The following is a 23,732-nucleotide window of genomic DNA, read 5'->3' on the forward strand; positions in this document are numbered from 1 at the left end:
CTGCTGCCATTCAAACCATCCCCAGACCACCCTCAGAGACTGTGCCACAGCGTGATCCACAGCTTGAACAAGAAGACCAAGACCCACCCAGGCCTTCCAGAAAGGTGTCGACTAGGTCTGCCCCTGTCCAACCCCACCAACAAAAAACAAAAAAGTATAACCGGGGGGCCAAGGAAGTCTGCTGCACCAACAGACAGGGTGAAGGGTAGAGACACCAGGGCAGGCAAGGGAGGGGCACCAGGGTGGGCACGGGGGGCACCAGGGCGGGCACAGAGGGCACCAAGGCGGGCAAGGGAGGGGCACCAGGGCGGGCACAGAGGGCACCAGGGCAGGCAAGGGAGGGGCACCAGGGTGGGCACGGGGGCACCAGGGCGGGCAAGGGGGCACTACACGCTCATGGTCGTGGAATAGGGGGAGGAGAGATATTTGTATCTTGCTGTTTTGTTTTGTTGATTGAAAAGTTTGATACAATAACGTTTTGTTAATTGAAAATGTTAAAGTTTGTGAGAAGTTTAAAGTTTGATACATGTTAATTAAAAATTTTAAAGTTTGATATTTCTTCATTGAAAAGTCAAAAGTTTGATACAAAATGTTTTATTAAAGTTAAGTACAAATGTCCAAATGTTTAATAAACCTATTTTTTTCATTTAGCTAGAATCAGTGCATTATTTTGTGAATTTAACCAACAGTATATATTCGACCAACATAAACCAACACATTATTAAAATTGCAAACAGATGTAAACAGTCAACATGGTGCGACACTATAATTAAACGTGCCGCTGTTTAGCCTTCAGGCAGAAAAACTTTCACGGATTAGCCACTGACGCAAGTCTTTAGCAATGGCTAGAGGTCCCCTTGGTCGCCCCACCCTCCTCCATCGTCGTCCTGAGGCTCGAGGTGGCTCCTCCTCCTGCTGCTGGTCCTCCTCCTCCTCCTCATCAGCCTCCTCCGAATCCTCGTCCCTCCTTCTCCCCTCAGGAGGATCTTCAATGTCTAGTACCTGTCCCCTCATGATGGCCAAGTTGTGCAGTACGCAGCACAGGACAGTGAACTGAGCGATGTGGTGAGGGGAGTATTACAGGTAGCCTCCAGAGTGATCCAGGCATCGGAAAGGCTGCTTTAAAATGCCAATTGCCCACTCTACGATGGTCCGTGTGGTTATGTGCGACATGTTGTACTGACGCTCTGGCTCAGTGCAGTGATTGTGTAGGGGGGATCATAAGCCAGGCAAACCCGTAACCTTTGTCCCCGAGTGACCAGCTCTGCCCTTCTGGCAGCTCGTGAAACATCGCAGATATAATGCTCTCTCGTGGCATGAAAGCATCATGGATGTTCACGGGATATTTGGCATCCACTGCCACGATCCGCTGCAGATCGTCGCACACCAGCTGCACATTAAGGGAGTGGATCCCATTCCTGTTGTGGTAAACTTTGGAATCTTGCAAAGGGTGCTCTCCAGGTGATGTGGGTACAGTACCCTGGGGAAGCCAGTAATTCTGGAGAACCCTACAGCCCTGTCTCTCATCGCCTGCGTGGTTATAGGGAAAGTGATGAACTGGTCCCTTTTGGCATATGGTGCAGCAGTCACCTGGCGAATGCAGAAATGGGTGGCGTGCTGCGAGATCAAGCATACGTCCCCAATCGAAGCTTGAAATGATCCTGTAGTATAGAAGGCAAGTGCCGCTGTTACCTTTACTTCTACAGGTAGGGCGGTCCTCCTTCCACTTCTTGCCGTATGTCTGCCCTGATTAGTTGGCAGATCTCAGTGAGGACCTCCTTTCTGAATCGCAGCCTGCGAACGCAGTCTGCCTCACTCAGTTGCAGGTATGACGCCTCTTCCTGTAGACTCGCTGAGGGCAAGGCCTCCTTCCCATCAATCTGTCTCCCCAATATTGGCATCAAATTATTCCTCGCCTCTGCATGCCAGGTATGGCCTGCGCCCTTATCACATCAGGCATGCTAAAAATTGCACCCATTATTGTTGTTATTATGCAGATAAATATTTAAATCATTGACACATCTACTCTGTGTTTCGCTCCACAAGGCTGGGTGAGGCTCTCGATCGGACCAGCCCTGACCTGCGCATGCGTTTGTTTGTTGGTTTGTACAGTGATTCTCTTGGGTCACCTGTGACAAATGCTGATTGCTGCTGTGCCTGTGCACAAAGCGTCCTATTTTGGAGGCTGACCGAGCTCCAGGCACGGGTCGACCTGCCCTGCCCGGCCAGTACTCCCCGACCCGGGCCTGGAGCCCGGCCAGTACTCCCCCGACCCGGGCCTGCAACCTGAGGGTCCAGTACTCCCCGACCCGGGCCTGGAGCCAGAGGGGCCAGTACTCCCCCGACCCGGACCTGGAGCCTGAGGGGCCATTACTCCCCCGACCCGAACCTGGAGCCTGAGGGGCCAGTACTCCCCCGACCCGGGCCTGGAGCCTGAGGGGCCAGTACTCCCCCGACCCGGGCCTGGAGCCTGAGGGGCCAGCACTCCCCGACCCGAGCCTGGAGCCTGAGGGGCCAGTACTCCCCTGACCCGGGCCTGGAGCCTGAGGGGCCAGTACTCCCCCGACCCGGGCCTGGAGCCCGGCCAGTACTCCCCCAACCCGGGCCTGGAGCCCACGGGCCCAGTACTCCCCCAACCCGGGCCTGGAGCCCGGCCAGTACTCCCCGACCCGGGCCTGGAGCCTGAGGGGCCAGCACTCCCCTGACCGGGCCTGGAGCCCACGGGGTCAGAACTCCCCCGACCCGGGCCTGGAGCCTGACCAGTACTCCCCGGCCCAGGCCTGGAGCCTGAGGGGCCAGTACTCTCCCGACCTGGGCCTGGAGCCCATGGGGTCAGCACTTCCCCGGACCGGGCCTGGAGCCTGAGGGGCCAGTACTCCCCTGACCCGGGCCTGGAGCCCACGGGGTAAGTACTCCCCCGACCCGGGTCTGGAGCCTGACCAGTACTCCCCGGCCCGGGCCTGGAGCCTGAGGGGACAGTACTCTCCCGAACCGGGCCTGGAGCCCATGGGGTCAGCACTTCCCCGACCCGGGCCTGGAGCCCATGTGGCCAGTACTCCCCCGACCCATGCCTGGAGCCCATGGGGCCAGTACTCCCCCAACCTGGGCCTGGAGCCCATGGGGCCAGTACTCCCTGACTCGGGCCTGGAGCCTGAGGGGCCAGGACTCCCTGACCTGGGCCTGGAGCCACGGGGCCAGTACTCCCCCGACCCGGGCCTGGAGCCCGGCCAGTACTCCCCCGACCCGGGGATGGAGCCTGAGGGGTCAGTACTCCCCGACCCGGGCCTGGAGCCCTGCCAGCACTCCCCCGACCCGGACCTGGAGCCTGAGGGGCCAGTACTCCCCCGACCCGGGCCTGGAGCCTGAGGGGCCAGTACTCCCCGACCCGGGCCTGGAGCCTGAGGGGCCAGTACTCCCTGACCCGGGCCTGGAGCCCGGCCAGTACTCCCCGACCCGGGCCTGGAGCCTGAGGGGCCAGGACTCCCTGACCTGGGCCTGGAGCCTGAGGGGCCAGTACTCCCCCGACCCGGGCCTGGAGCCCGTGGGGCCAGTACTCCCCGACCCGGGCCTGGAGCCTGAGGGGCCAGTACTCCCCCGACCCGGGCCTGGAGCCTGAGGGGCCAGTACTCCCCCGACCCGGGCCTGGAGCCTGAGGGGCCAGCACTCCCCAACCCGGGCCTGGAGCCTGAGGGGCCAGTACTCCCCCGACCCGGGCCTGGAGCCTGAGGGGCCAGTACTCCCCCGACCCGGGCCTGGAGCCTGAGGGGTCAGTACTCCCCGACCCGGGCCTGGAGCCCGGCCAGCACTCCCCGACCCGGGCCTGGAGCCTGAGGGGCCAGTACTCCCCGACCCGGGCCTGGAGCCCGGCCAGTACTCCCCGACCCGAGCCTGGAGCCTGAGGGGCCAGTACTCCCCCAACCCGGGCCTGGAGCTTGAGGAGCCAGTACTCCCCCAACCTGGGCCTGGAGCCTGAGGGGTCAGTATTCCCCGACCCGGGTCTGGAGCCTGCGGGGTCAGCACTCCCCCGACCCGGGCCTGGAACCCGGCCAGTACTCACCCGACCCGGGCCTGGAGCTCGGCCAGTACTCCCCCGACCCGGGCCTGGAGCCTGCGGGGTCAGTACTCCCCCGACCCGGGCCTGGAGCCCGGCCAGTACTCCCCGACCCGGGCCTGGAGCCTGAGGGGCCAGTACAACCCCGACCCGGGCCTGGAGCCTGAGGGGCCAGTACTCCCCGACCCGGGCCTGGAGCCAACGGGGCCAGTACTGCCCCGACCCGAGCCTGGAGCCTGAGGGGCCAGCACTCCCCGACCCGAGCCTGGAGCCCGTGGGGCCAGCACTCCCCGACCCGAGCCTGGAGCCCGTGGGGCCAGCACTCCCCGACCTGAGTCTGGAGCCTGAGGGGCCAGCAATCCCCCGACCCGAGCCTGGAGCCCGGCCAGCACTCCCCCGACTCGGCCTGGAGCCCACGGGGCCAGTACTCCCCGACCCGGGCCTGGAGCCTGAGGGGCCAGTATTCCCCCGACCCGGGCCTGGAGCCTGAGGGGCCAGTACTCCCCCGACCCAGGCCTGGAGCCCGGCCAGTACTCCCCCGACCCGGGCCTGGAGCCCACGGGGCCAGTACTCCCCCGACCCGGGCCTGGAGCCCGGCCAATACTCCCCCGACCCGGGCCTGGAGCCTGAGGGGCCAGTACTCCCCGACCCGGGCCTGGAGCCCACGGGGCCAGTACTCCCCGGCCCGGGCCTGGAGCCCACGGGGCCAGTACTGCCCCGACCCGGGCCTGGAGCCTGAGGGGCCAGCACTCCCCGACCCGAGCCTGGAGCCCGTGGGGCCAGCACTCCCCGACCTGAGCCTGGAGCCTGAGGGGCCAGCACTCCCCCGACCCGGGCCTGGAGCCCGGCCAGTACTCCCCCGACCCGGGCCTGGAGCCCACGGGGCCAGTACTCCCCTGACCCGGGCCTGGAACCCGGCCAGTACTCCCCGACCCGGGCCTGGAGCCCACGGGGCAAGTACTGCCCCGACCCGGGCCTGGAGCCCATGGGGCCAGTACTCCCCGACCCGAGCCTGGAGCCCGTGGGGCCAGCACTCCCCGACCCGAGCCTGGAGCCTGAGGGGCCAGCACTCCCCCGACCCGGGCCTGGAGCCCACGGGGCCAGTACAGCCCCGACCCGGGCCTGGAGCCTGAGGGGCCAGTACTCCCCGACCCGGGCCTGGTGCCCACGGGGCCAGTACTCCCCGACCCGAGCCTGGAGCCTGAGGGGCCAGCACTCCCCCGACCCGGGCTTGGAGCCCACGGGGCCAGTACTCCCCGACCCAGGCCTGGAGCCTGAGGGGCCAGTACTCCCCCAACCCGGGCCTGGAGCCTGAGGGGCCAGTACTCCCCCGACCCGGGCCTGGAGCCTGAGGGGCCAGCACTCCCCGACCCGGGCCTGGAGCCTGAGGGGCCAGTACTCCCCCGACCCGGGCCTGGAGCCTGAGGGGCCAGTACTCCCCCGAACCGGGCCTGGAGCCTGAGGGGTCAGTACTCCCCGACCCGGGCCTGGAGCCCGGCCAGCACTCCCCGACCCGGGCCTGGAGCCTGAGGGGCCAGTACTCCCCGACCCGGGCCTGGAGCCCGGCCAGTACTCCCCGACCCAAGCCTGGAGCCTGAGGGGCCAGTACTCCCCCAACCCGGGCCTGGAGCTTGAGGAGCCAGTACTCCCCCAACCTGGGCCTGGAGCCTGAGGGGTCAGTATTCCCCGACCCGGGTCTGGAGCCTGCGGGGTCAGCACTCCCCCGACCCGGGCCTGGAACCCGGCCAGTACTCACCCGACCCGGGCCTGGAGCTCGGCCAGTACTCCCCCGACCCGGGCCTGGAGCCTGCGGGGTCAGTACTCCCCCGACCCGGGCCTGGAGCCCGGCCAGTACTCCCCGACCCGGGCCTGGAGCCTGAGGGGCCAGTACAACCCCGACCCGGGCCTGGAGCCTGAGGGGCCAGTACTCCCCGACCCGGGCCTGGAGCCAACGGGGCCAGTACTGCCCCGACCCAGGCCTGGAGCCCACGGGGCCAGTACTCCCCGACCCGAGCCAGGAGCCCGTGGGGCCAGCACTCCCCGACCCGAGCCTGGAGCCTGAGGGGCCAGCACTCCCCGACCCGAGCCTGGAGCCCGTGGGGCCAGCACTCCCCGACCCGAGCCTGGAGCCCGTGGGGCCAGCACTCCCCGACCTGAGTCTGGAGCCTGAGGGGCCAGCAATCCCCCGACCCGAGCCTGGAGCCCGGCCAGCACTCCCCCGACTCGGCCTGGAGCCCACGGGGCCAGTACTCCCCGACCCGGGCCTGGAGCCTGAGGGGCCAGTATTCCCCCGACCCGGGCCTGGAGCCTGAGGGGCCAGTACTCCCCCGACCCGGGCCTGGAGCCCGGCCAGTACTCCCCCGACCCGGGCCTGGAGCCCACGGGGCCAGTACTCCCCCGACCCGGGCCTGGAGACCGGCCAATACTCCCCCGACCCGGGCCTGGAGCCTGAGGGGCCAGTACTCCCCGACCCGGGCCTGGAGCCCACGGGGCCAGTACTCCCCGACCCGGGCCTGGAGCCCACGGGGCCAGTACTCCCCCGACCCGGGCCTGGAGCCTGAGGGGCCAGCACTCCCCGACCCGAGCCTGGAGCCTGAGGGGCCAGTACTCCCCTGACCCGGGCCTGGAGCCTGAGGGGCCAGTACTCCCCCGACCCGGGCCTGGAGCCCGGCCAGTACTCCCCCAACCCGGGCCTGGAGCCCACGGGCCCAGTACTCCCCCAACCCGGGCCTGGAGCCCGGCCAGTACTCCCCGACCCGGGCCTGGAGCCTGAGGGGCCAGCACTCCCCTGACCGGGCCTGGAGCCCACGGGGTCAGAACTCCCCCGACCCGGGCCTGGAGCCTGACCAGTACTCCCCGGCCCAGGCCTGGAGCCTGAGGGGCCAGTACTCTCCCGACCTGGGCCTGGAGCCCATGGGGTCAGCACTTCCCCGGCCCGGGCCTGGAGCCTGAGGGGCCAGTACTCCCCTGACCCGGGCCTGGAGCCCACGGGGTAAGTACTCCCCCGACCCGGGTCTGGAGCCTGACCAGTACTCCCCGGCCCGGGCCTGGAGCCTGAGGGGACAGTACTCTCCCGAACCGGGCCTGGAGCCCATGGGGTCAGCACTTCCCCGACCCGGGCCTGGAGCCCATGTGGCCAGTACTCCCCCGACCCATGCCTGGAGCCCATGGGGCCAGTACTCCCTGACTCGGGCCTGGAGCCTGAGGGGCCAGGACTCCCTGACCTGGGCCTGGAGCCACGGGGCCAGTACTCCCCCGACCCGGGCCTGGAGCCCGGCCAGTACTCCCCCGACCCGGGGATGGAGCCTGAGGGGTCAGTACTCCCCGACCCGGGCCTGGAGCCCTGCCAGCACTCCCCCGACCCGGACCTGGAGCCTGAGGGGCCAGTACTCCCCCGACCCGGGCCTGGAGCCTGAGGGGCCAGTACTCCCCGACCCGGGCCTGGAGCCTGAGGGGCCAGTACTCCCTGACCCGGGCCTGGAGCCCGGCCAGTACTCCCCGACCCGGGCCTGGAGCCTGAGGGGCCAGGACTCCCTGACCTGGGCCTGGAGCCTGAGGGGCCAGTACTCCCCCGACCCGGGCCTGGAGCCCATGGGGCCAGTACTCCCCGACCCGGGCCTGGAGCCTGAGGGGCCAGTACTCCCCCGACCCGGGCCTGGAGCCTGAGGGGCCAGTACTCCCCCGACCCGGGCCTGGAGCCTGAGGGGCCAGCACTCCCCGACCTGGGCCTGGAGCCTGAGGGGCCAGTACTCCCCCGACCCGGGCCTGGAGCCTGAGGGGCCAGTACTCCCCCGACCCGGGCCTGGAGCCTGAGGGGTCAGTACTCCCCGACCCGGGCCTGGAGCCCGGCCAGCACTCCCCGACCCGGGCCTGGAGCCTGAGGGGCCAGTACTCCCCGACCCGGGCCTGGAGCCCGGCCAGTACTCCCCGACCCGAGCCTGGAGCCTGAGGGGCCAGTACTCCCCCAACCCGGGCCTGGAGCTTGAGGAGCCAGTACTCCCGCAACCTGGGCCTGGAGCCTGAGGGGTCAGTATTCCCCGACCCGGGTCTGGAGCCTGCGGGGTCAGCACTCCCCCGACCCGGGCCTGGAACCCGGCCAGTACTCACCCGACCCGGGCCTGGAGCTCGGCCAGTACTCCCCCGACCCGGGCCTGGAGCCTGCGGGGTCAGTACTCCCCCGACCCGGGCCTGGAGCCCGGCCAGTACTCCCCGACCCGGGCCTGGAGCCAACGGGGCCAGTACTGCCCCGACCCAGGCCTGGAGCCCACGGGGCCAGTACTCCCCGACCCGAGCCAGGAGCCCGTGGGGCCAGCACTCCCCAACCCGAGCCTGGAGCCTGAGGGGCCAGCACTCCCCGACCCGAGCCTGGAGCCCGTGGGGCCAGCACTCCCCGACCCGAGCCTGGAGCCCGTGGGGCCAGCACTCCCCGACCTGAGTCTGGAGCCTGAGGGGCCAGCAATCCCCCGACCCGAGCCTGGAGCCCGGCCAGCACTCCCCCGACTCGGCCTGGAGCCCACGGGGCCAGTACTCCCCGACCTGGGCCTGGAGCCTGAGGGGCCAGTATTCCCCCGACCCGGGCCTGGAGCCTGAGGGGCCAGTACTCCCCCGACCCGGGCCTGGAGCCTGGCCAGTACTCCCCCGACCCGGGCCTGGAGCCCACGGGGCCAGTACTCCCCCGACCCGGGCCTGGAGCCCGGCCAATACTCCCCCGACCCGGGCCTGGAGCCTGAGGGGCCAGTACTCCCCGACCCGGGCCTGGAGCCCACGGGGCCAGTACTGCCCCGACCCGGGCCTGGAGCCTGAGGGGCCAGCACTCCCCGACCCGAGCCTGGAGCCCGTGGGGCCAGCACTCCCCGACCTGAGCCTGGAGCCTGAGGGGCCAGCACTCCCCCGACCCGGGCCTGGAGCCCGGCCAGTACTCCCCTGACCCGGGCCTGGAGCCCACGGGGCCAGTACTCCCCTGACCCAGGCCTGGAACCCGGCCAGTACTCCCCGACCCGGGCCTGGAGCCCACGGGGCCAGTACTGCCCCGACCCGGGCCTGGAGCCCATGGGGCCAGTACTCCCCGACCCGAGCCTGGAGCCCGTGGGGCCAGCACTCCCCGACCCGAGCCTGGAGCCTGAGGGGCCAGCACTCCCCCGACCCGGGCCTGGAGCCCACGGGGCCAGTACAACCCCGACCCGGGCCTGGAGCCTGAGGGGCCAGTACTCCCCGACCCGGGCCTGGTGCCCACGGGGCCAGTACTCCCCGACCCGAGCCTGGAGCCTGAGGGGCCAGCACTCCCCCGACCCGGGCTTGGAGCCCACGGGGCCAGTACTCCCCGACCCGGGCCTGGAGCCTGAGGGGCCAGTACTCCCCCAACCCGGGCCTGGAGCCTGAGGGGCCAGTACTCCCCCGACCCGGGCCTGGAGCCTGAGGGGCCAGCACTCCCCGACCCGGGCCTGGAGCCTGAGGGGCCAGTACTCCCCCGACCCGGGCCTGGAGCCTGAGGGGCCAGTACTCCCCCGACCCGGGCCTGGAGCCTGAGGGGTCAGTACTCCCCGACCCGGGCCTGGAGCCCGGCCAGCACTCCCCGACCCGGGCCTGGAGCCTGAGGGGCCAGTACTCCCCGACCCGGGCCTGGAGCCCGGCCAGTACTCCCCGACCCGAGCCTGGAGCCTGAGGGGCCAGTACTCCCCCAACCCGGGCCTGGAGCTTGAGGAGCCAGTACTCCCCCAACCTGGGCCTGGAGCCTGAGGGGTCAGTATTCCCCGACCCGGGTCTGGAGCCTGCGGGGTCAGCACTCCCCCGACCCGGGCCTGGAACCCGGCCAGTACTCACCCGACCCGGGCCTGGAGCTCGGCCAGTACTCCCCCGACCCGGGCCTGGAGCCTGCGGGGTCAGTACTCCCCCGACCCGGGCCTGGAGCCCGGCCAGTACTCCCCAACCCAGGCCTGAAGCCTGAGGGGCCAGTACAACCCCGACCCGGGCCTAGAGCCTGAGGGGCCAGTACTCCCCGACCCGGGCCTGGAGCCAACGGGGCCAGTACTGCCCCGACCCAGGCCTGGAGCCCACGGGGCCAGTACTCCCCGACCCGAGCCTGGAGCCCGTGGGGCCAGCACTCCCCGATCCGAGCCTGGAGCCTGAGGGGCCAGCACTCCCCGACCCGAGCCTGGAGCCCGTGGGGCCAGCACTCCCCGACCCGAGCCTGGAGCCCGTGGGGCCAGCACTCCCCGACCTGAGTCTGGAGCCTGAGGGGCCAGCAATCCCCCGACCCGAGCCTGGAGCCCGGCCAGCACTCCCCCGACTCGGCCTGGAGCCCACGGGGCCAGTACTCCCCGACCCGGGCCTGGAGCCTGAGGGGCCAGTATTCCCCCGACCCGGGCCTGGAGCCTGAGGGGCCAGTACTCCCCCGACCCGGGCCTGGAGCCCGGCCAGTACTCCCCCGACCCGGGCCTGGAGCCCACGGGGCCAGTACTCCCCCGACCCGGGCCTGGAGACCGGCCAATACTCCCCCGACCCCGGCCTGGAGCCTGAGGGGCCAGTACTCCCCGCCCAGGGCCTGGAGCCCACGGGGCCAGTACTCCCCGACCCGGGCCTGGAGCCCACGGGGCCAGTACTGCCCCGACCCGGGCCTGGAGCCTGAGGGGCCAGCACTCCCCGACCCGAGCCTGGAGCCCGTGGGGCCAGCACTCCCCGACCTGAGCCTGGAGCCTGAGGGGCCAGCACTCCCCCGACCCGGGCCTGGAGCCCGGCCAGTACTCCCCCGACCCGGGCCTGGAGCCTGAGGGGCCAGTACTCCCCGACCCGGGCCTGGTGCCCACGGGGCCAGTACTGCCCCGACCCGGGCCTGGAGCCCACGGGGCCAGTACTCCCCGACCCGAGACTGGAGCCCGTGGGGCCAGCACTCCCCGACCTGAGCCTGGAGCCTGAGGGGCCAGCAATTCCCCGACCCGAGCCTGGAGCCCGGCCAGCACTCCCCCGACCCGGGCCTAGAGCCCACGGGGCCAGTACTGCCCCGACCCGGGCCTGGAGCCTGAGGGGCCAGTACTCCCCGACCCGGGCCTGGTGCCCACGGGGCCAGTACTGCCCCGACCCGGGCCTGGAGCCCACGGGGCCAGCACTCCCCGACCCGAGCCTGGAGCCTGAGGGGCCAACACTCCCCGACCCGAGCCTGGAGCCCGTGGGGCCAGCACTCCCCGACCTGAGTCTGGAGCCTGAGGGGCCAGCAATCCCCTGACCCGAGCCTGGAGCCCGGCCAGCATTCCCCCGACCCGGGCCTGGAGCCCACGGGGCCAGTACTCCCCAACCCGGGCCTGGAGACTGAGGGGCCAGTACTCCCCCGACCTGGGCCTGGAGCCTGAGGGGCCAGTACTCCCCCGACCCGGGCCTGGAGCCCGGCCAGCATTCCCCCGACCCGGGCCTGGAGCCCACGGGGCCAGTACTCCCCAACCCGGGCCTGGAGACTGAGGGGCCAGTACTCCCCCGACCTGGGCCTGGAGCCTGAGGGGCCAGTACTCCCCCGACCCGGGCCTGGAGCCTGAGGGGCCAGTACTCCCCCGACCCGGGCCTGGAGCCTGAGGGGTCAGTACTCCCCGACCCGGGCCTGGAGCCCGGCCAGCACTCCCCGACCCGGGCCTGGAGCCTGAGGGGCCAGTACTCCCCGACCCGGGCCTGGAGCCCGGCCAGTACTCCCCGACCCGAGCCTGGAGCCTGAGGGGCCAGTACTCCCCCAACCCGGGCCTGGAGCTTGAGGAGCCAGTACTCCCGCAACCTGGGCCTGGAGCCTGAGGGGTCAGTATTCCCCGACCCGGGTCTGGAGCCTGCGGGGTCAGCACTCCCCCGACCCGGGCCTGGAACCCGGCCAGTACTCACCCGACCCGGGCCTGGAGCTCGGCCAGTACTCCCCCGACCCGGGCCTGGAGCCTGCGGGGTCAGTACTCCCCCGACCCGGGCCTGGAGCCCGGCCAGTACTCCCCGACCCGGGCCTGGAGCCAACGGGGCCAGTACTGCCCCGACCCAGGCCTGGAGCCCACGGGGCCAGTACTCCCCGACCCGAGCCAGGAGCCCGTGGGGCCAGCACTCCCCAACCCGAGCCTGGAGCCTGAGGGGCCAGCACTCCCCGACCCGAGCCTGGAGCCCGTGGGGCCAGCACTCCCCGACCCGAGCCTGGAGCCCGTGGGGCCAGCACTCCCCGACCTGAGTCTGGAGCCTGAGGGGCCAGCAATCCCCCGACCCGAGCCTGGAGCCCGGCCAGCACTCCCCCGACTCGGCCTGGAGCCCACGGGGCCAGTACTCCCCGACCTGGGCCTGGAGCCTGAGGGGCCAGTATTCCCCCGACCCGGGCCTGGAGCCTGAGGGGCCAGTACTCCCCCGACCCGGGCCTGGAGCCTGGCCAGTACTCCCCCGACCCGGGCCTGGAGCCCACGGGGCCAGTACTCCCCCGACCCGGGCCTGGAGCCCGGCCAATACTCCCCCGACCCGGGCCTGGAGCCTGAGGGGCCAGTACTCCCCGACCCGGGCCTGGAGCCCACGGGGCCAGTACTGCCCCGACCCGGGCCTGGAGCCTGAGGGGCCAGCACTCCCCGACCCGAGCCTGGAGCCCGTGGGGCCAGCACTCCCCGACCTGAGCCTGGAGCCTGAGGGGCCAGCACTCCCCCGACCCGGGCCTGGAGCCCGGCCAGTACTCCCCTGACCCGGGCCTGGAGCCCACGGGGCCAGTACTCCCCTGACCCAGGCCTGGAACCCGGCCAGTACTCCCCGACCCGGGCCTGGAGCCCACGGGGCCAGTACTGCCCCGACCCGGGCCTGGAGCCCATGGGGCCAGTACTCCCCGACCCGAGCCTGGAGCCCGTGGGGCCAGCACTCCCCGACCCGAGCCTGGAGCCTGAGGGGCCAGCACTCCCCCGACCCGGGCCTGGAGCCCACGGGGCCAGTACAACCCCGACCCGGGCCTGGAGCCTGAGGGGCCAGTACTCCCCGACCCGGGCCTGGTGCCCACGGGGCCAGTACTCCCCGACCCGAGCCTGGAGCCTGAGGGGCCAGCACTCCCCCGACCCGGGCTTGGAGCCCACGGGGCCAGTACTCCCCGACCCGGGCCTGGAGCCTGAGGGGCCAGTACTCCCCCAACCCGGGCCTGGAGCCTGAGGGGCCAGTACTCCCCCGACCCGGGCCTGGAGCCTGAGGGGCCAGCACTCCCCGACCCGGGCCTGGAGCCTGAGGGGCCAGTACTCCCCCGACCCGGGCCTGGAGCCTGAGGGGCCAGTACTCCCCCGACCCGGGCCTGGAGCCTGAGGGGTCAGTACTCCCCGACCCGGGCCTGGAGCCCGGCCAGCACTCCCCGACCCGGGCCTGGAGCCTGAGGGGCCAGTACTCCCCGACCCGGGCCTGGAGCCCGGCCAGTACTCCCCGACCCGAGCCTGGAGCCTGAGGGGCCAGTACTCCCCCAACCCGGGCCTGGAGCTTGAGGAGCCAGTACTCCCCCAACCTGGGCCTGGAGCCTGAGGGGTCAGTATTCCCCGACCCGGGTCTGGAGCCTGCGGGGTCAGCACTCCCCCGACCCGGGCCTGGAACCCGGCCAGTACTCACCCGACCCGGGCCTGGAGCTCGGCCAGTACTCCCCCGACCCGGGCCTGGAGCCTGCGGGGTCAGTACTCCCCCGACCCGGGCCTGGAGCCCGGCCAGTACTCCCCAACCCAGGCCTGAAGCCTGAGGGGCCAGTACAACCCCGACCCGGGCCTAGAGCCTGAGGGGCCAGTACTCCCCGACCCGGGCCTGGAGCCAACGGGGCCAGTACTGCCCCGACCCAGGCCTGGAGCCCACGGGGCCAGTACTCCCCGACCCGAGCCTGGAGCCCGTGGGGCCAGCACTCCCCGATCCGAGCCTGGAGCCTGAGGGGCCAGCACTCCCCGACCCGAGCCTGGAGCCCGTGGGGCCAGCACTCCCCGACCCGAGCCTGGAGCCCGTGGGGCCAGCACTCCCCGACCTGAGTCTGGAGCCTGAGGGGCCAGCAATCCCCCGACCCGAGCCTGGAGCCCGGCCAGCACTCCCCCGACTCGGCCTGGAGCCCACGGGGCCAGTACTCCCCGACCCGGGCCTGGAGCCTGAGGGGCCAGTATTCCCCCGACCCGGGCCTGGAGCCTGAGGGGCCAGTACTCCCCCGACCCGGGCCTGGAGCCCGGCCAGTACTCCCCCGACCCGGGCCTGGAGCCCACGGGGCCAGTACTCCCCCGACCCGGGCCTGGAGACCGGCCAATACTCCCCCGACCCCGGCCTGGAGCCTGAGGGGCCAGTACTCCCCGCCCAGGGCCTGGAGCCCACGGGGCCAGTACTCCCCGACCCGGGCCTGGAGCCCACGGGGCCAGTACTGCCCCGACCCGGGCCTGGAGCCTGAGGGGCCAGCACTCCCCGACCCGAGCCTGGAGCCCGTGGGGCCAGCACTCCCCGACCTGAGCCTGGAGCCTGAGGGGCCAGCACTCCCCCGACCCGGGCCTGGAGCCCGGCCAGTACTCCCCCGACCCGGGCCTGGAGCCTGAGGGGCCAGTACTCCCCGACCCGGGCCTGGTGCCCACGGGGCCAGTACTGCCCCGACCCGGGCCTGGAGCCCACGGGGCCAGTACTCCCCGACCCGAGACTGGAGCCCGTGGGGCCAGCACTCCCCGACCTGAGCCTGGAGCCTGAGGGGCCAGCAATTCCCCGACCCGAGCCTGGAGCCCGGCCAGCACTCCCCCGACCCGGGCCTAGAGCCCACGGGGCCAGTACTGCCCCGACCCGGGCCTGGAGCCTGAGGGGCCAGTACTCCCCGACCCGGGCCTGGTGCCCACGGGGCCAGTACTGCCCCGACCCGGGCCTGGAGCCCACGGGGCCAGCACTCCCCGACCCGAGCCTGGAGCCTGAGGGGCCAACACTCCCCGACCCGAGCCTGGAGCCCGTGGGGCCAGCACTCCCCGACCTGAGTCTGGAGCCTGAGGGGCCAGCAATCCCCTGACCCGAGCCTGGAGCCCGGCCAGCATTCCCCCGACCCGGGCCTGGAGCCCACGGGGCCAGTACTCCCCAACCCGGGCCTGGAGACTGAGGGGCCAGTACTCCCCCGACCTGGGCCTGGAGCCTGAGGGGCCAGTACTCCCCCGACCCGGGCCTGGAGCCCGGCCAGTACTCCCCCGACCCGGGCCTGGAGCCCACGGGGCCAGTACTCCCCCGACCCGGGCCTGGAGCCCGGCCAGTACTCCCCGACCCGGGCCTGGAGCCTGAGGGGCCAGTACTCCCCTGACCCGGGCCTGGAGCCCACGGGGTCAGTACTCCCCCGACCTGGGCCTGGAGCCTGACCAGTACTCCCCGACCCGGGCCTGGAGCCTGAGGGGCCAGTACTCTCCCGACCTGGGCCTGGAGCCCATGGGGTCAGCACTTCCCCGGCCCGGACCTGGAGCCTGAGGGGCCAGTACTCCCCTGACCCGGGCCTGCAGCCCATGGGGTAAGTACTCCCCCGACCCGGGCCTGGAGCCTGACCAGTACTCCCCGGCCCGGGCCTGGAGCCTGAGGGGCCAGCACTTCCCCGACCCGGGCCTGGAGCCCATGGGGCCAGTACTCCCCCGACCCATGCCTGGAGCCCATGGGGCCAGTACTCACCTAACCTGGGCCTGGAGCCCATGGGGCCAGTACTCGCTGACTCAGGCCTGGAACCTGAGGGGCCAGGACTCCCTGACCTGGGCCTGGAGCCTTAGGGGCCAGTACTCCCCCGACCCGGGCCTGGAGCCCGGCCAGTACTCCCCCGACCCGGGGCTGGAGCCTGAGGGGTCAGTACTCCCCGACCCGGGCCTGGAGCCCGGCCAGCACTCCCCCGACCCGGACCTGGAGCCTGAGGGGCCAGTACTCCCCCGACCCGGGCCTGGAGCCTGAGGGGCAAGTACTCCCCCGACCCGGGCCTGGAGCCTGAGGGGTCAGTACTCCCCGACCCGGGCCTGGAGCCCGGCCAGCACTCCCCGTCCCGGGCCTGGAGCCTGAGGGGCCAGTATTCCCCCGACCCGGGCCTGGAGCCTGAGGGGCCAGTACTCCCCGACCCGGGCCTGGAGCCCGGCCAGTACTCCCCGACCCGGGCCTGGAGCCTGAGGGGCCAGTACTCCCCGACCCGGGCCTGGACCCCGGCCAGTACTCCCCGACCCGGGCCTGGAGCCTGAGGGGCCAGTACTCCCCCAACCCAGGCCTGGAGCTTGAGGGGTCAGTACTCCCCCAACCCGGGCCTGGAGCCTGAGGGGTCAGTATTCCCCGACCCGGGCCTGGAGCCTGCGAGGTCAGCACTCCCCCGTCCCGGGCCTGGAGCCCGGCCAGTACTCACCCGACCCGGGCCTGGAGCTCGGCCAGTACTCCCCCGACCCGGGCCTGGAGCCTGCGGGGTCAGTACTCCCCCGACCCGGGCCTGGAGCCCGGCCAGTACTCCCCGACCCGGGCCTGGAGCCTGAGGGGCCAGCACTCCCTGACCCGGGCCTGGAGCCCACGGGCCAGTACTCCCCCGACCCGGGCCTGGAGCCTGGCCAGTACTCCCCGACCCGGGCCTGGAGCCTGAGGGGTCAGTACTCCCCCGACCCGGGCCTGGAGCCTGAGGGGCCAGTACTCCCCCGACCCAGGCCTGGAGCCTGAGGGGCCAGTACTCCCCCGACCCGGCCCTGGAGCCCACGGGCCAGTACTCCCACGACCCGGGCCTGGAGCCTGAGTGGCCAGTACTCCCCCGACCCGGCCCTGGAGCCTGAGTGGTCAGTACTCCCCCGACCCGGGCCTGGAGCCCGGCCAGTACTCCCCGACCCGGGCCTGGAGCCTGAGGGGCCAGCACTCCCCCGACCCGGGCCTGGAGCCCACGGGCCAGCACTCCCCGACCCAGGCCTGGAGCCCACGGGGCCAGCACTCCCCGACCCGGGCCTGGAGCCTGCGAGGTCAGGAACCATTGTGTCGGGCCGGACAGTCACGATTTGGGTGAAAAAGAACCAAGCCACACAGTTCCCTCCGAAATAATTACACATTTATTTTTTACACTTTCTCGCTCCAAAAACTTGGAAATTACTTTCCGAGTTATTCTCAGCATACGGTCAAAAGAAAATCATGCATTTGTATTTTTTTTCTTTTGCCTGGCCCCAATATCCTTTTGTGCGCTGTGCCGATTTCCTTAAGTTCACAGAAAGGGTTGTTGGCAGTGTGCGCCGCACTGAATAAATCGTGGACGGCCAAAATCGCCTAACTGCGGAAAAACCGCGTCCGAGCCTGGTCTCACTCGTGTCTGCGCCAAAACATTTTAAGCTGGAGCACATGGTCAGCACCAGCGTACAAACGTTGGCAAAAATTGGAAACGGATGCTTTTACGCCAAAAAACGGCACACAATCGTAGCGAGAATAGGGGCCAACAGCAGTGGCCACACTCCATAAATATTTAATTGGCTGTAAAGCGGTTTGAGATGTCTGGTGGTCGTGAAAGGCGCTATATAAATGCAAGTCTTTATGTGCCTTTGGATACAAAACAAGACATTAACCTGATAACTGTATGTTATTCTTTCAGGGAACCTTACAAAGCACATCAAGTCCAAGATACACAGAACACAGCATGTGGAACCACAGGCCTGCACTGGTTCAGTGGGGCAGGACCCAGCTGATGAAGGTACACTCTGTGCTGACAGATTTCGGAAGTGATGAGAAGGGTTAGTTTGTGGTGTGTGGGTGCAGAGCTCGACAGAGCACACCTGCCTCTCATCCCTCACATAGCCCACAGACTCCATTCCCACTGCCTGCCTTGTCTGCGTGAGGTTGCAAAGTTGGTGTCAGCTGAAAGTGAAATGGACAAGTCTGAGCCACAGCTCTGTGCTTACTGGGAAACCGAAGAGGGATCCTAGCCATCACAATCAGAGAGCTCACAGTGTAGGTTTGGGCGGCAACCCCACAGCATAAGACCCTGGTGTCTAAATGAACGGCGGCATTGATGGGGCAAAGGGAAGCGAAGGATGAACAAGAGGCCAGTCCAAGATGCTCATGAAACATCCCCGGCCGTTACTGCGGTAGCAGGGCCCATCACCAACTGGAACTCCCTCTTCTCCGCCCAGGCCCTGCCCTTTCCCCATATCCTGTTACATTCTGCCTTCCCAATCCTTATCCAACTCCTTTGTAAATGTTCTAGTCCCTGCCTCAGCTGCCCCATGGTAAACATTTCTTGCTCTACTACCCCTCTGTGTGAAAACATTGCTTCTAACTCTCCCTCCATCTCTCGGTGATAACCCTCAGTTTGTGTGCCCTGTTTATCCGTTCACCACCCAGCCCACACAAGCCCACACTATTTACACTCACACAGCCACTCACAATTGTGCAAACCTCTAAGAAACCTCCTTCTCTGCTCAAATCTTCTTCAATCTGCTCAAACCCCCTTAACCATTGCTCAAACACCAATGTGTGAGGGTCAGGGGTCAGTGTGTGAGGGTCAAGGGTCAGTGTGAGCCGGAGTCAGGGGTCAGTGTGTGAGCCGGGGTCAGGGGTCAGTGTGTGAGCTGGGGTCAGGGGTCAGTGTGTGAGGGTCAGGGGTCAGTGTGTGAGCCGGGGTCAGGGGTCAGTGTGTGAACCGGGGTCAGTGTGTGAGCCGGGATCAGGGGTCAGTGTGTGAGCTGGGGTCAGGACGTTCTGTGCAAGGTCACACTTATACCTGTTTTTGGGATGTGAGTTGATAGGTTATTGTGGGTGTAGCTCCATGAGACTGAGGAGCAGTTTGGAGCGTGAAGCTGGAGCTGTGGACAAATCAAATAAAGCTGGCCACTGCAGCAGCAGAATCAACAACGCAGAGGTCGGGAGCGGTGAGGTCCAGAGGTCAGGAGCGGCAAGGTCCGGAGGTCGGGAGCGGTGAGGTCCAGAGGTCGGGAGCGGAGGGGAGCGAAGGTCAGAAGCGGCCGAGGTCCCGAGATCGGAAGCGGAGAGGTTCAGAAGTCGAGAGCGTCGAGGTCCGGAGATCGGAAGCGGAGAGGAGAGGACGGATGAGTCACGGAGTAACGGAGAGGTCGGAGCCCAGAGGTGGAGCAGTGTGGACATGACCAAGGGAAGAAGCAGCATGGGCCGACAGCGAGGCTGTGAGATCGTGAGGCTCACATTGCATACTGTGAACTCCCCGTAGAGAGAGATTCTGTGAGAAGGAGAAAGGAAGGAGAACAGTAGGAGTATGTTTGAGTTTGTGTGTATGTATTGGCACATGCTACGGAGTCATCTTGGATCCCCTTGTCCCTGGAACAAGACCTTGCTCCGTCAAGCCCTTGTGGTGGCTGGTGTGCAATGGCCACCCCAAGTAAAAAGAATTCAGGCACAGGCATCTTCGACCGTTTAAAATGAGTTCATCAGTCACCTGAGTGTTATGTCTGTAATGCACTTGTGAATGACTCCACGAGGCAATGTGTTGTACTCAAACTGTAGAGACCTTGGTCCTTTATTTGTAACTCCAGAGTGAGGCACAAGCATGGTGGGCAGCCTTTTATACTGGGCCCTGCACACCTAATGCAGGTGACCCTCAGGTCTCCCACCACATTGTCCTCTGGTGGACAGCCTCTACCACAGGGGCAGGAAACCCCAGTCTCCACCAGTTGCACCCGCTAGTGTTGCCAGCATAATATATACACAGTGTAAACCTTATTGATAGTACATCAGGTAACAAGTCTCCATCTTATACAACTGTACAGTGACTACACAGAGAGTATATCTATAGTCTGCATATATAACATCACTCTCCCCCAAGTCCTTTGTGCCAATTACCTTTGCACTATGTGCTCTGGTTTCGCTCTCCCCAGACTTAAGTGCCAATAGCCCTTGCATCTTGTCTGTGCTTTGGCTTGGCTCTCTCCCTGTTAACCCCCAAGTCCCTTTTGCCACAACGTTGGGTAGTGGTTACCAGTTTGGAGGGTTTGATGATGCAGTGGAGGTTCCAGTGGGTTCTGGGTGTGAACCATGTGTGTGTCCATGGCTACATACATCCATTTCCCCCCTCCCCGCCCCCCACAGCGAGATCATACAGCTGGCCCGTTACATTAACATACAGGATCAGGCACAGTGCAAGTACAAAGCAAGGAAGTTACAGTTTGTATTGGTTCAGTGACTTACATTCGATATGTTTTACGTTTGTGCGCCAGGATTGGGTAGATTGTATTCATGGTTCAGTCATGGTAAGTACTGAGGTAGCAGTACAGGTATGCGAGGAGGCAGATTCCAGAGCAACCGGATGGAGCCCTGATAGTGGCGCTGCGCCCCCTGTTAGCGGGGTGGGCTTGGCTCGCTCACCTAGCCAGGACTCAGGGCCTTTCCCGTAGCCTAGTGGTGGGCAGAGCCACAGATGTGTGTGGCCTCCCTGTCCTCCTTTGAGGGCTGCAGAATCTTCTGCCTGCTCTCTAACGGTGTTGGGAACCTGACTGTTGCACGTCCCGTTTGGGGAACTCGTTGGTTCTGACCTTTCGCTCCCGGACATGACCGAGGTAGTGACTGGGTCTGGGGGCTGCACCGTCTCCACCCGGTGGGTAACGGTGACCGACTGGGTGTATTGGCGCCATTTTCATTTCCAGGTCCGTGGCGAATACTGCCATCGGGTGCCTGCAGCGTGGGATAGACCTGGGGCAGGGTATCAGGATCAGTGCCTTCACTCTCCTGAGGTCGCTGGCCTATAACTTGTGGGGGACACCTGGGGCAGGGCATCAGGATCACTGCCTTCACCCTCCCGAATTCGCTCGCTTGCTACTTTTGGGGACAATCTATTCCCGACATCTCGCAACAACATTTTGTTCACAATTTTAATCGGTTTTCATTGATTGCCATGCATACAATGGCTCTTTAAGTTCAGTTGGTTGCAGGTCTCCTTTAAGAGAACCCTGCTGGCTTTACCCCAATCAAATCCTTTGTTAGACATCACGTGTTGGTCCCTCAGCGTTGCACCTCGTGATATGGCCGTGGCCATCTTTCTTTTCAGCCACGCTGCACCTCGCTGCAGCAGGGACGCCATCTTGCCTCTGTCCTCGAGGTCGACTACCTTGATCCTTCTCTCCCGCGATTCTGCCACAAAAGCTGGAAGAGTGCCTGTGAATTCGATCTTCCTCCCCAGGAGTCCTGCCACTGGAGCCGGGAAGGTACTTTTAGGTCGTTCTGGTCATTGCCACACAGTCATGATGGACGGTCTGTGCCTCAGGTGCTGAGCTGGTCTGTTCTCTGGTGCCTGGCCCAAGCGAAGGTGAGGTTTTGCTCTGCTCTGAGCATGGGGGACATCGATTGCTGGAGTGAAGAGGTCTTCCCATTTCCACTGGATCTTCCCCATCCATCTTCTTCCATACCGTTGGACCATCACCTGCAACAATCCACAGAGGTAACTTGTGCACCATGCCATTATGGATTACACTTATATCCACACTACCAAGGACTGGGATCAGCTCCTTGGTGTAGGTGTGCAACTTTTTCTGTACTGAAACCAGCTCAGGTCGTTTTTCGTTCCATAGCCTCTCAAAGGCATCTTGGCTCATCACTGACTGGCTCGCTCCCGTGTCCACTTCCATGAAGACTGGAACGCCGTTTATCTTGACTTCCATCTTCACTGGAGGACAATCGGTGGTGCAGGTATACACTCCATATACTTCTTCTTAGGGCTGAGTTGCCTCTCTGGCCAAATCATCATACCCCTCACTATATTCAAAGTCATCTACCGACTCCTCTGCTAGACGGTGAGTCGGCAGATAATAGCTTGTGAAGAAGGCCCTCGTGGCCAATTCCCATAACAAAGGTGTCTCGCAATGCTTCGTTGAGGTGCGTGCCAAAAGCACATGGTGCCGCAAGTCTCCTGAGGCTGGCAGCATATTTTGCAATCTCCTGGCCCTCAGGTCTGCGGTGAGTGTAGAATCTGTGCCTGGCCGTGAGGATGCTCTGTTTTGGTTTTAGTCAGTCGCAAATTAGTTCAGTCAGCTCATCGTATGTCTTATCCTTGTCCTTCGTGAGTGCCAGCAAGTCCCTGACGAGGCGGTAGACCTCGGGCCTACAACTGGTCAGCAGTATAGCCTTGCACTTCTCCGCCAATGTGTCCATCTCCCCTGCCAGGTCGTTTGCCACGAAATATTGCTTGAGCCTTTCCGTGAAGGCATCCCAATCATTACCCTCTGCGAAGTCTTTTAATGTGCCAAAGGTATCCATAATTGCGTGAAAGTCCATATTGTCGTCACCAGTTGTTATGTCTGCAATGCACTTGTGAATGACTCCATGAGGCAATGCATTGTACTCAAACTGTCGTGACCTTGGTCCTTTATTTGTAACTCCATAGTGAGGCACAAGCATGGTGGGCAGCCTTTTATACTGGGCCCTGCACACCTAATGCAGGTGACCCTCAGGTCTCCCACCACAGTGTCCTCTGGTGGACAGCCTCTGCTACAGGGGCAGGAAACCCCGGTCTCCATCAGTTGCACCCTCTAGTGTTGCCAGCATAGTATATACATAGTGTAAATCTTATTGATAGTACATCAGGGAAGAAGTGTCCATCTTATGCAACTATACAGTGACTACACAGAGAATATATCTATAGTCTGCGTATATAACATCACTCTCCCCCAAGTCCTTTGTGCCAATTACCTTTGCACTATGTGCTCTTGTTTAGCTCTCCCCAGACTTAAGTGCCAATAGCCCTTGCATCTTGGTTGTGCTTTGGCTTGGCTCTCCCCCTGTTAACCTCCAAGTCCCTTTTGCCACAACGTTAGGTAGTGGTTACCAGTTTGGAGGGTTCGATGATGCAGTGGAGGTTCCAGTGGGTTCTGGGTGTGATCCATGTGTGTGTCCATGGTTACATACATCCATTTCCACCCCCCACCCCCTGTAAGGGGTGGTTTTCAGGGGGTCAGCTTTCCCTTCTGACCTTATATGAGCGGTTCCGAATCGCTCCCACATCCTTGGTTCTAGACACTGGAATTATGAAGGGACTATGACAGACTTGGACAGACAATCGGTTTCAAGGTAGGAAGCAGGTATGGCTTTATTGTGTTTAAAAAGAAGTAAAAGACACACCTTTAATAACACACACAGACCAATACACACTGAAGGGTACAACACATTGAATAAAATGTCAAATTACAGCCTGTGGGGAAAAGAATACAGCTTAAACTCTAAATGGGGTAAAGAGGAGAATGCAGATACATTTACACAAGTTATCCCAGCCTCCCCCCCACTCCCAATTCCCCTAACTAACTAAATTATAGCTCTGGGGGTTCAGGGGCTATGCTCACCAATCGCTTTAGACAGTTGCCGGTGAATCACGGTTTCGGGGTTCGCTGCACTTGGCCTTCTAGGCGAGCCGTACCCCGGACGGAGGAGAGGACTTCGGACTGCGTAGTCTTCGGTTGGGGTGCATCCGTTGATGTACTAAGTTGCGTTTTGGATGTATGGGGTAAGTACCCACTTTCTTTGGTTAGGAATAGTTTTAGTTAGTCCCTTTTGGTAATTTCTCCCCCGTTGGGTTGTTCAGAAGTAGATTGTAGAGTGGTCGTCAATTTTGTTGCTGACAACCTTCCGTTTTGTGGGCCTCGTGCTCGGTCAGTTCCTGATCAGTTCTGGTAGTTTCCTTCACTATTCCATTCCTTCACTGTAGAGCAAGCAGGCCGCTTGTGTCTGTCTGTGTTCCTTTCAAGTCTGTGCTCTGCTCCGTCTGTACTCTGCTAGAGTCTGTGCGAGTTACAGTCTGTGT

The 23,732-nt window shown here is 65.6% G+C and overlaps 1 protein-coding gene across 1 annotated transcript in view; it reads left to right on the plus strand.

Annotated features, from left to right (window-relative positions):
- Positions 1 to 23,732, plus strand: part of LOC139277449 (transcription factor HIVEP3-like) — a 197,995-nt gene that overhangs the window by 152,386 nt on the left and 21,877 nt on the right. Inside the window, exon 4 of the mRNA XM_070895920.1 lies at positions 17,571 to 17,669. Within this exon, the coding sequence (XP_070752021.1) occupies positions 17,571 to 17,669 (99 nt within the window). The remainder of the gene's footprint in view (positions 1 to 17,570; positions 17,670 to 23,732) is intronic.

The sequence above is a fragment of the Pristiophorus japonicus genome, chromosome 12 (assembly GCF_044704955.1).
Source record: "Pristiophorus japonicus isolate sPriJap1 chromosome 12, sPriJap1.hap1, whole genome shotgun sequence".
NCBI classification, from domain to species: Eukaryota; Metazoa; Chordata; class Chondrichthyes; family Pristiophoridae; genus Pristiophorus; species Pristiophorus japonicus.